The following is a 12,960-nucleotide window of genomic DNA, read 5'->3' as shown; positions in this document are numbered from 1 at the left end:
GTTCCAGCCTGACAATAAGTGGTTGAAAGACTTAAAATTTGGTGTTTTGATTGAAGCAACATGGAAAAACATTGTGATTCAAGGCAATGCAAGTTATAGACTGACCACAAAATTGAAAGAGTTAAAAATTGTGATCAAGGAGTTGACGAGAAATGAAAGGAGGAAGGAAGGGGAAGATTTTACTAACATTATGAATGAAATTAGTAAGATTGATTAGATGGAGGGAGAGGTTGAGTTGGATGAGGCTACGCTGTGTAATAGAAACAAACTGAAGTTGGACCTGGTTAATCTGTTTATGGCAGAAAAAATTTCCCGGAAGCAAAAGTCCAGGGAGAGATGGTTGCAGGAAAATAGTAAGTACTTTTATGTTATGGCCAGCAATAGGAGGAGAAGCAATTATACTTCAGAAATATAGGCAGATGGCAGGAAGGTTACTGATAACTGTGATCTTAGAGAGGCTCTCAAAGGTTTTTTTGCCAAGCTGTAAGAAGAAGGGCATGTGACAAGACCCACTTTGGAAGGTATTAACTTCAAAAGGCTGTCCGAGAGCAACAGAACCTTGCTGGAAATAGATTTCTCTTAAGAAGAAATAAAAGAGAGTTTGGATGTGTAATAGGTACAAAGTTTCAGGGCCGAATGGGGACAATATGAGATCCCTGCAGAAATTTTGGTATATGATCAAGAGTGATGTGGTGGATATGTTTAGGGAGCTGCACAAAACTTGAAAATTTGTGAAAGCTCTCAACTCTACTTTTATTGTGCTCATTCCCAAGATAAAATATGCTAAGGATTTTGGTGACTTTAAACTGATAAGCTTGATTGGTTGTTTATATAAACTCACTGTAAAAGTCTTGACTAGGAGGCTTTCTAGGGTCCTTGGGGAGATCATTGGAGAAAGTCAACATGCTTTTATGGAGGGTCGACAACTCCTTGATACTGTTATGGCGACCAACGAGGTGGTTGATGATCTAGTGGCTAGTAAAAATGAGGGGTTAATATGCAAGCTCAGTATGGAGAAGGCATATAACCATGTTAGTTGGATTTTTGTGGATTACATGCTTGATAGCTTCGGTTTTGGGCTAAAATGGAGATTTTGGAAGCATACGTGCATAACAACAACTTCTTTTGTGGTGCTTATCAATGGAGGGCCATCGGAATTCTTTAAGGCTTCTAAGAGCCTAAGGCAAGGAGATCCCCTCTCTCCATAGCTGTTTATATTAATTATGAAAGCTTTGGATGGGTTGTTGAATAAGGCTAAGAAGCTGCAACTATTCAAGGGAGTGGGAGTGGGAGTGGGTAGAGGCGACTTAATTTTAGATGTGTCCCATCTTCTGTTTGCAGACAACACCTTAATTTTCTGTCATCCAGATATGAGGAATCGTCTTCACTTTGAGATGTGTTCTATTGTGGTTTTAAGGGATTTCGGCTTTGAAGATTAATTTACAAAAATTGGAATTAGTTAAAGTGGGGGATGTTGGGGATGAGAGGCTGTTTGCGGCTATGATGGAAGGCTAAGAGGGCACACTACCAATCAAATATTTGAGTTTGCCTCTGGAGCAAAATACAAAATCAGTGCTTCTTGGGATCCGGTAGTGGAAATGTATGAAAGAAGATTAGCTACTTGGAAGAAGAAATTTTTATCTAAAGGAGGTAGATTTATATTAATTAAAAGTACCATGGTCAATCTACCAGTATATTATTTGTCCATTATAACAATTCTAGTGAATACTGCAAAAAAATTAGAAACTATACAATGCAAATTTCTTTGGGGTGATGATGAGGAGAATCGCAAGTTCCATTTGGTAAAGTGGGAGGAAATCAAAAAACCTCTCAAATATGGTGGGCTAGGAACTAGGTCAATTGTCAACTTAAATGTGGCTTTGCAAGTGGTTATGGAGATTTCTGAATGAGGAAGACAGGTCGTGGAGGAAGATTGTGATAACAGTGGAGGGGCAAGAATTGGGAGACCGCATGACATGAGTTTATGGAGGAAAATATCGATGCAATGGCCTATTTTTTCTGGAAAATCTGCAATGGAAGTTGGGTGGGGATAATAAAATTAGATTTTGGAAGGATGTGTGGATTGAAAATGAATGTTTAATAAAGTGATTTCCTATAACTTTTGCAATTGCTCAGGCACAAAATATGTTGGTGCGGGATGCATATAGAAACAACAATGGTAGTGTTGAATGGTTGACTAATCTCACAAGAAACCTGCAGGACTGGGAAATCAGAGAATTTGAGAGTCTGCTACTCCTGGCAGCACAGCAGATGCCATCTAGGGAGGATAAGGTGCAGTGGAAACTGGAAAAAAGGGAAAACTATATGTAAAATCTTATTACAAGCACTTAACTAGAAGGAACAACATTGTGAACCCAATTTTCCCTATGAGACAGATTTGGTAAGTAAAAGTATCACCTAGAGTTGCTTTTTTGCATGGGATGCAAGCAGGGAATGTATTTTGACCATTGAAAAATTAAAATAAGAGGGCTGATCATCTCCAACCGGCGCTATATGTGCATGCAGAATGAGGAATGCTGTAATCATGTCCTGCTGTGGTGTCCTGTGGCTTTTGGTCTATGCAGTGTTATTTACAGCCTCGTTTGTCTTAGTTGGATTCTGGGTCTATTAAGGAGGAATTGTGGGCTTTGGGCGGGGGTGCATTTAGACAGTAATCTAAAAAAAAACATTCCATTGACCATTTTTTGAGTTCTTTACAAAGAGAGAAGTTCTAAAATTTTTAAGGATAAAGAAACAGATTTATATCGATTGAGGGATAAATAGATGAATTATTTTAGGTTTATATTGTTAAATCATGACATTATTAGTAATGTGAATTTTGGAGTTGTAAATAATTCTCTAACTACATTGTAAAGTTTTGTAAATAGACGGTACCCCTAGTTTTTGGCACCATGTTAATATATAATTACACTTTTTATTTAAAAAAAAAAACTAAAATGATTTATCTCCAATATACTTTTTTTTATTTAAAAAGTGTGAAAATATAAGATTCTAATTTGTAATTAAGTGCCAAGATTATGAGATTCTGATTAAGTGCTAAGATAATGAGATTTTGACTTGCAATTAAGTGCCAAGATTAGCAAGATCCTACTAATATAATTTCCTATTTTTTGGTGAGAGAATATCTCGTAATTAGTTACTATTTTCTATTTTAGTACTTATGGAGATTGAGTATACAGATTTTTTGTATCCTATTTTGGAAATTAAACTTGTATGTATCGCCTCATTTTTATTCAGAATTAAATAAGAGAAACATAATATTTTTTTCATAGTACCAAAGCAAGATTTGAACCATAAATAAAAACGAAAAAAAAAGTGAATAGATATCTCTCTTCATAGGACATTTTTCTATGTTTAATAAGAGTGAAATAGAAAAATTCATCAAAAAAGGAAAAAAGTGAATAAAAGACTTTTTTCCTCTAAATAAAGTACAATTTATCTAAAAGAAAGGCAACACCATTTGTTGACATGAATTTATAATTTGTTATCTAAATAATTGTGATATTTTTTCTATATAGGTCTTACTATTAATTTCTTATAATTATTTAAAATCCTTATTATAAGATAAATTTCTTTATTTGTATTTAGAAATTGTTATATATATAAATCATTTGTAACATCAAAAATATAGTGCAAGTAAAGTAAATATTCTTAAATTCATATATGGTATCAGAACAAAAATAAGGGTTTAGGGTTTTACTTCAAGGTTTTTTCCAAACCCTAAAATCTTCTCACCACCTAACGGAGTCTTCACTTCACCAGCGGCCGACTGCACTATTTCAATGACCTACTCCACCTTAGCTGATCCCTCTGCTCCGGCCACAATCTATTGTTCGCACAACTTCTTCACACACAGCCTCTGTTCGCAGTGTTTCTCTTTTCTGGCTGCACCCACTCTTCTCGGTTTTTTGTTCGTGCACGGCCGATTTGAAGTGCTTCTTCGCGCATGGCTATCTGGTTCGCAATGTCTTCTGTACCGCCAGCTAATGCTACAAATCCTGACGTTTCTTCGACCTGATTTCACGCACCAGAAGCTCAACACAGCCTTCTGATTTCGCGCACTGCATCTTGCGCGCAAGACAGACTGCTTAGGTTCAAGCCAGACGATCCCTTGCACCAACATACCCTCTTCACGCAGCTGCACGCAATATGTCTTTTTTCAACTGTGTGACCACGTCTTGCAAAGCACCAGTAGCTCTGCTTGTTTTTGCGCCAGAATCCGGTCGTGACTTGGTCTCCCGCGGTGCACGCCTGCCTCTGTCTCCGGCTCCAAACTTGTCTCTCTCGGATTTGACTCTGGTTCTCTTGTCTCGCCGAACAAACTTGTCTCCGCTGATCTCCTCCGGTCTCGCAACATTTTTTGGTCTCCATTGGTGTTGGAGCATTTTTTGGCATCTTTCGAATTTTTTTTTTATCTCATTGAAATTAGCAGCTAAGTATTGTTCTTTCTCTATCGGCACGTCAAAAATCGCAAACTCAGGTACTAGTCCTCCCCTTAATATTTCCAATTTTGATACTTAAATTATAGATTCTGGAGCTAACAAACACATGACGGGCTCTTCTTAAGATTTCCTGATCTATTTTCCATATACTCAACGGAAAAATATTTGTGACATCAATTGATCATACACTCTTGTATTTAGAATAGGTTCCATTAATTGTACTCCGACCATTCCACTGACTTTAGTTCTTCATGTGCTTAGTTTTTCTGACAGTCTCTTATCCATTAGTGCCCGTAATAAAAATTTTGACTGTAAATTAAGTTGTTTTCTGACCATTGTGTCTTTCAAAATCTTCATGATTGGTACTGGTAGACTGCAGGATAACTTATATGTCTTGAATAGAAATCGAAACATCATTCGGAATCAAGCTGCCCTTGGAGATACAGATGTCAATAAGGAAATCTTACAGTTGCATTGACGGTTAGGACATCCTTCTTTCTTTACTCTAGAAAAATTATATCCTACATTGTTTAAAAGAACTTTTATGAATTACTTATTTGATGATGCATATAAACTAACTAAACATAGAAGGATTTCATATCATGTGAATAACTATATAAGTCCTATCCCTTTTATGACCATTCATTCTGATGTTTGGGGATCTACTCATAATACGTCTTTATCTGCGCATAAATAGTTTCTTACTTTTATTGACTTTTGTACTAGATTAACATGGTTTATCTGTTGAAAGCCAAAAATTATGTGTTTCTATATTTTTAGTCATTTCATAAAATGGTATGTATACAGTTTGATACTCAAATTAAAATTCTAAAAACAGACAACAATGCAAAATATATGGATGGTGGATTCCGTGTATATTTAGAGTCTAATGGAATAATTCATCATACAACTTGTGCCTACACCAATGAACAGAATGGGGTTACTGAAAGAAAAAACAAACACATATTAGAGGTACCTCCGTCACTAATGTTCACCATGAATCTATCTAAAAGTTATTTGAGAGATGTAATTCTCTCAGTTACCTAAATTATTAATATAATGTCTTTGCGAGTTCTTGATTTTAAAAATCCTTTGAAGGTTTTGCAAGGTACATATTCCTATGTTGTTCCTCCCAAAGTATTTGGATGTGTTTGTTTTGTCCATACTAAAAATGCGAGTAACCTGAAACCTAGATCTATCAAATTTGTATTTGTTGGATATTCTCCTACTCAAAAGGGTTACAAATGTTATCATCCGTCTTTTAGAAAATATTTCGTGACTATAGATGTTACTTTTAGAGAATCTGAACTATACTTCAACTCTATCCAACACCTCTTCAAGGGGAGAGTGAAATGGAAGAGGCGATGCCCCAATTTGGTCACTCTCGACAGTTATATTCATGGGAAAAATTACATGTCAGAAGATCCTATTCCAGAAGAAAATGTTGGACGACTGGATAAACCGGACTTTGAAAGGTATTCAAGGAGAGATAAGACAAAAAAATTCATCATGCAGTCTATCACAAGTCAATAATTTTCTTCAATTCTTGAAAATACTGGTGAGTCATCTTTACCTTATAAATTATTTGATAAACTCATTGCTCTTTAAAAATGAGTCAGAACTTGTACTGAACATCCTATGTCTAATTTTGTCACCTATGACTCTTTATCTCCCTTCTATAAAGATTTTGTTTTATCTGTTTTCTCTGTATCTATTCCGTAGGATTGGAGAGAAATTCTAGAAGATCGCAAATGGAAGAAAATAATGATTGAAGAAATGAAAGCATTAGCAAAAAATGAAATATGGAAACTAGTTTCAACCCCACAAGAAAAGAAGATGGTTGACTGTAAACGGGTTTTCACTGTAAAACACAAAACAAATAGGTCAATTGAAAGATACAAAACTAAATTAGTGGGTAAAAGGTATACTTAGACCTATAGAGTTGACTATCAAGAAACGTTTGCATTTGTCGAAAAAATGAATACAATCATAATATTACTATCCTGTACTGCTAATCTTGATTAGGATTTACACCACTTTGATGTAAAAAATGTCTTCTTCCATGGGAACTTAGAGGAAGAGGTGTATATGAAAATTCTACCTGAATTCGAAGATGAAAGAACACAAGGGAAGATCTGCAAATTAAAGAAGGCCTTGTATGGATTAAAACAATCTCCAAGAGCACGGTTTGAAAGGTTCAGAAGTGTTATGATTTTTTTCGAACATCAGCAAAACAATGCTGATCATACTCTGTTCATCAAGTATTGTGATGGTAGGATCACTCTTCTCATTGTTTATATATATGATATTGTAGTGACTGGTGATGATACAAAAGAAATGATTCGACTAAAGGGACTTCTTACTCGAGAATTTGAAATTAAAGATTTAAAAAAATTACAGTACTTTTTGAAAATTGAGGTTGTCAAATCTAATAAAAAAATCTTCATTTTTTTAAAAAAAAAATATATTCTAAATTTATTAGAAGAGACTGAAATAATGGGTTACAAGCCAGCAGAATCCGTTATTGAAAATAATCACAAACTCACAGCAGTTCATCAGTTGACATAGGAAGATATTAGAGATTGGTTGGAAGACTCATTTATCTCTCACATACCAGACCAGATATAACTTATACAGTTAGTTTAGTGAGTCAGTACATGCATGATTCTCACGAGACTCATTTACATGCTATCTTTCGAATATTACACTATCTGAAATCTATACCAAGAAAATGTTTACTCTTCTCCAGAAATAGTCACCTTAAGATAGAAGTATTTACAGATGTCGATTGGTCTGAATTTCCAGATGATAGAAAGTTAACTACTGGTTACTGCACACTCGTTGGTGGCAACTTAGTTACATGAAAAAAGTAAGAAACAGAGTGAAGTTATCCGTTCTAGTGCTGTAATAGAATATAGAATAATGACTCACGGAGTATGTGAATTATTATGATTGCAAAAGCTAACGAATGAATTAAAAAGAATGGAGTCTATCATTATTTTGTGACAATAAAACAATCATTAATATTGTCCAAAATCTAATTCAACATGACCACACGAAACACATTAAGATTGACCGTCACTTCATAAAAGAAAAAGTGATTGATGGCTCCTTATACTTCTATCATGTATCTTCTATCAATCAAGTGGCAAATCTCTTCACTAAGGGACTCTGCAACAAAACTTTTCAGAACTTGATATGTAAGTTGGGCATGTGTGATATCTTTACACCAACTTGTGGGGGAGTGTTGACATGAATATTTCGTTGACTAAATAATTGTAATATTTTTCACTCTTACTATTAATTTTTTATAATTATTTAGAATTCTCATTATAAGGGAAATTTCCCTAATTGTATTTAGAAATTCTTATATATATATATAAGTCATTTGTATCATTAAAAATATAGTGGAAATAAAGTATATTTTTTCCCTAAATTTCTACATCATTGGTTACATGTTTTCCTTCTTTTCACTTTTAAATGATTGTTCATTTTATTAACAAAACAAATTTTCTAGGAAAACTAAAAAAAAAAGATTTCATTTCCAAAGATGAAACCTTTTAGGACTACTATGTACAAGTGGAGAAGACTAGTTTCTGGGACATGGGTCTTGGTAGGAATCTTAATAATCAGAAGGTCAATGAATATGTGAATCTTCTTGCTAAATGTTAAAAGGTGTTCACAAATCAGAACTCTGAGGACATCCCAGTCGGATTTTTCTGTCAAATCTTTGCTATTCTGCCCCTAAAAACTGACAGCATTCTTGATAGCTTCCCCTAAAATCCTTTTTGGAAACAAGGTTTCCCAAAGAGTTGCTTTTTCTTTTTGTTTTGAAAGCAGCTTAAGATAACATCCTTACTATGGACAATCTAAAGAAGAAGGGCTGCTTGATCATCAATCATTGCCCATTTTGCCTAAGCAACAACAAATCCCTGAACCTTTTTCATGGTGCACCGGTTCGGATAAGGCTTAGGGATTTGGCTTTTGGTCTTTTGCATATCAAGTGGGTGAGAAGCAGTTTGATTCAGAAGGAGCTGCTAGCATGGGATGGTAAATGCTGTCATAGAAACAAGAAACCGGTTGTTGCCCATATATCTCATGATGTAATTTTTTGGATGATGTGGAAAGAAAGGAATAGATAATTCTTGATGGCATTCTATCCAATTTTGCAACTACTAAGGATCCATGCTTCCAAACCTTATGTAATTTGTTTGAAGTCTATTCTATCCTCCATGAGGAAGATCTAGGGGAACTCTTTGATATTTTGGTTGAGCCCCCTCCATAACAATATGTTTCGTATATTCTTATACATGGACGGCATCCTCTTGGTGTCTCTTACTTACTACTCTTCTTTTTCGTCTAGGCAGACAGAAACTATCCAAAAAATAAAAGATACGCACAGAAAAATGCAACTCAGTTTATCTGTTCTCCAATACTTCTATTGGGTTTTAAAACCAGCAAGGGTCCGATGTTATATGGAACTAGTATTTAATTTCTCTATTGAAAGTTTGCAATTCTCTTTCTGAAGAAAAATTGCAAATTTAGGGCTTCAAGTTTCTTTATTCGCCAGGGGTTAATTGCCAAAGGTATCATTCATTTTTCCCGCTATTTTATAGTTTCTAGCCCTAAGTTTTCATTCAGTTGAAATTATAGATCACAACTTTTTCCCGTCCAACCCCTCAAAACAGAAAAAAGCCCACCTTCTGATAATATCCTCACCTTCTTATCCCCAACCAGCTGCATTGCTTCCATCCCTAATTCCCATTTTTTCTTAAAGAATTTAAAGATCCATAAGACTCACCAAAACAGGAATTGTTGTTGGCCAGTCTGGTTTTTCTACCAGAAAAAACTGACTGCCGAACATCAATTACTTATAATGCAAGCATTTGACAACACGATCAAAGATATTAGATGAGAACTGTGCTAATTTATTAAAACCTGCCAAGCTCTTTGCATATTCCGCATTCTTAAACTCCTCCTCTGAAGAACCTTTTCCATAACAGATCCATCTAGTAATGAGTCTGCACCTTCATCTATACAATCTTCAACCTGGTTAATTGACTTAGAATCAACCGAACTTTCATCGACCCTCCTTGAATTAAACTGTATTCTATCAAGATGTTCCTGCAGAAGACCTTCTATCCTTCTTTGCAGGCTCAATGGGATAACAACCTGTACAAATGAAGCACAAAAAAGTTCCAAGAATCAAGCTTCTAAAAGTAGTGAACGTATTTTGGTTTGAATGTTCAAAATGTAAAAATGCTTACCTCCCTCTGTGGCCTCTTATCATCCAAATCTGGTCTATAATTAGGAAGAGGAACCTTGCTTGCAACAACTACTCTTCCATAGATTTCACTGTTGATTCAAAGCCAATAGGAAAAAGGAGAAACAAAAAGAAGAAAAGATAGTGAAATAAGCCACATCACCTTAATGGAAATAAGGATAATGAGACAAGATATGCTGATCTATAAACAATCATGAAGACAGAAAAAGCCTTCTGTGAGGGTAGTGACACTCTACCTGTAAAGTCCCATCCTCCTGGCAAGGTTAGAGATCTGCTCATAATCTCTCCTATCTCGTTTATCTCTAGATACAATCTCCTGTTCAGTTTCATTGCGCAACAGCATACTGAGTTTCCACTTCCACTCATCTATGTTGGCCACAGAAGATGAAGCCTAAAAGAATACATTTCATGTTACCACCATTTCCACTAGATTTCAGAAAGCCGAAAAAATAAAAGGTAGCTTATATTAGGGCTGTAGCAAACTAACTTATGCTAGCTGTTACGCAGAAAAATTATTCAACTGCACTTTGTGAAAGGCACTCGGTAAATAACTTTCCTAAGGTGAACAGTTCCAACGAACATCAAAGTATGTTTATGCACCACAAAATTCAAAGCCACAGAAATTTATTTTAAAAAAAATAAAGTGTAAGAAGTATATTAAGTATAATGCACCAAGGGGGTGCCACCTATTTATAAAAAAATTACATGTCAGTAAGCATATCTTCAATGACCCTAAAATCATCCATCTTATATAATTTATGTTCCAGAACCAAAGAACAAAAATAATGAAAACACTTATCTCTAATATCGACAATCTGCTCTTCCTTCCCTTCAAAAACTAAATTGTTTTTCTCTTTCCAATAACCCAAAAGATGGACAAAGGACTTAGTCAAAAAGATCTATTCTTCTTACAAAGCCCCTCCCAAGCCACTAACTCAGTTTTCACTAACCCACCATAGCTCAATAGATGCCCAAAAGACCATACAATATCGTCCAAAGACTGTAAGTAAACGGACACTAGAGCAGGATGTGGTTGCAAGTCTCAGTATCACATTTGCACAAGAAGCATCTGTTTACCATAAGCTTCCCTCTTTCATTAGATTATCAAATGTCAAAATTTGATCCTTTACCGCTTCCCAGGCAAAAAAGAAATTCATGGCGAGTTTTAGCCTTCCAAATCATTTTAGCCGGGAAATCGATTACTCCAGTCTCTCCGTAGCCAACCATATGCCTATAAAAAGATTAACAGAGAATTTTTCATTTTCTTCAGTTTCCAAATGAGCTTGTCTTTAAAACAAGAGATATCATTCCAAAGGTACCAAGTGGGTATCGCCCAACACACAACAAATGAACTTGTCTTTATTATTGTTGAGACGGACAGTGGCCAAAAGGTGCGGTAGATCTTCATATTCTTCCACTTCCCAATCTTGCAGATTAAAGCCAGAGAAATTTATACAATTTAACTATTTGCACAGCCCAGATGAGGTTACACATCTTTTGGGAAGTTGATAAAACATAACCGGATATTTAAGAGTTCCATTTACGTATCCTTCCTCGATCTTCCTAGCCAGCAAAGGGATTATATTCACAGTAACAACCAAAGAAGTAATTTTTGTATGGGAAAAAGCAACCCTCCATCTCAAACAAAAATGATGAACTCCTAAAATAACAAAATGAAGTTGCATCATTTGCGATCACATGACGGGAAAAGAAATTCAAGTCAAAATTAAAACTTTCCACCATAACTTCTCATCAATCAAACAGAGAAAATAAATTCCAGTCGAACCCCGATCCCTCGAAATTTAAAAAAAAAATACGAAATAAATAAAAACTTAAACGAGCAGAAGCGAAGGTTACCGTATGATTCTCAAAATCACACTCATACTCATCGTCTGAGAACTGTTCCGCAGCATAGCCACAGAAACCACGCCGTTTCGAGGCAGAAAACCTGCCATTATTAGACAACACAGAGGAAGAAGAAGAAGAAGAAGAATTTGGGAGAAGAAGCAGCAGTAAACTGAATAAGGCGTTGTTGCTTGACGTCCTCGAGAGAGAATCGTTGAGACGAGGGTGTATGGATTTTGTGCACCCCAACAGAAGGCCTCTTAAGTTGAGATTTTGCATTGTAGCGAGCAACTTTTATGCATGTTTTCTTCTTCTCCTCTTTCAAGCTAAAGAAGCAAAGCTCTTATACATTTGATTAGTCCACAAAACAAAACCTTTGCTTCTTGCAACTGGCCGAACTGGTGTGTTCCAGTTTTGTTTGTTGAAGATGATCAATTTAAATTTGAACTTAAAAAGAGGATTCTTTAGGTAAGAGAACTCAACTTAGTATCATGTTTGGAAAATTTAGTATTTTATCAAAATATATTTTTGATAATATATATATATATATAATAATATGTATTATTTATTATTCGTGTAAACAGAAATTATATAAAAGTAAAGAAATTTCTAATAAAAATACAAAAATTTATTATTTAATAAAAGATTAAAACTTAATCGCATAGAAATATTAACGTACTCACATTTTATTTTTTTGTGAACAAAAATTATATAGAAGTACAGAAATTTTTAAAAAATATATTAAAAAATACCATATCTTATTTTTTGTAAAAGATTTGCAAAATAATTAAATTTGGAAAAAAAAAGGTGATTAAAAATTTATATAATATATAATTTCAGAGTTTGTAACCACCTAAAAATTAGTCACATAGGAATATTAACATACTTACATTCTATTTTTATGTAATAAATATTTAAATATTTTATCATATTAAATAGATAGATGATTATTATCTATATTATCACGTCAAATTTATTATAATATATTTTAAAATAATTCATGGATATTTGAACTCGGGTATTCGGAAAAAAGCAGAATATTTGATGGAAGAACGGAAAATCCTTTTGAACAGTCTGTTATAATAGGAAAGCCTTATACCTTGAAATTAATTCATCAAGTTGATGATAAAATATATGGGCGTTCCAGTGGACATTATGCACTTATTACACAACAAGACATTATGCACTTATTACACAACAAGACAGGTCCAAGTAAGGGGGCAGCGGGTAGGAGAAATGGAGGTTTGGGCTCTAGAGGGATTTGGCGTTGCTCATATTTTACAAGAGATGCTTACTTATAAATCTGATCATATTAGAGCTTGCCATAAGTACTTGGTACTACGATCATTGGGGGAACAATACCTAAAC

At 34.7% G+C, this 12,960-nt stretch overlaps 1 protein-coding gene across 5 annotated transcripts in view; it reads right to left on the bottom strand.

The window, feature by feature from the left end:
- Positions 1-12,092, bottom strand: part of ABO6 (DEA(D/H)-box RNA helicase family protein) — a 38,619-nt gene extending 26,527 nt beyond the window's left edge. For 3 of the 5 annotated variants that reach the window (XM_088209774.1, XM_088209776.1, XM_088209777.1), the window contains exons 1-4: positions 11,605-12,092; positions 9,984-10,138; positions 9,731-9,818; positions 9,402-9,635 (exon numbers count right to left, since the gene is read on the bottom strand). In XM_088209774.1, the coding sequence (XP_088065900.1) occupies positions 9,402-9,635; positions 9,731-9,818; positions 9,984-10,138; positions 11,605-11,871 (744 nt within the window). In that variant the 5' untranslated portion in view covers positions 11,872-12,092. The remainder of the gene's footprint in view (positions 1-9,401; positions 9,636-9,730; positions 9,819-9,983; positions 10,139-11,604) is intronic. The other 2 variants (XM_088209772.1, XM_088209773.1) reach the window with 1 other exon arrangement.
- Between the last annotated feature and the right edge of the window lie 868 nt (positions 12,093-12,960).

The sequence above is a fragment of the Carica papaya genome, chromosome 8 (assembly GCF_054855325.1).
Source record: "Carica papaya isolate Zhongbai chromosome 8, ASM5485532v1, whole genome shotgun sequence".
NCBI classification, from domain to species: domain Eukaryota; kingdom Viridiplantae; phylum Streptophyta; class Magnoliopsida; order Brassicales; family Caricaceae; genus Carica; species Carica papaya.
The sequence above is the reverse complement of the archived record's forward strand: the minus strand, read 5'-3'. Positions and strand labels throughout refer to the sequence as shown.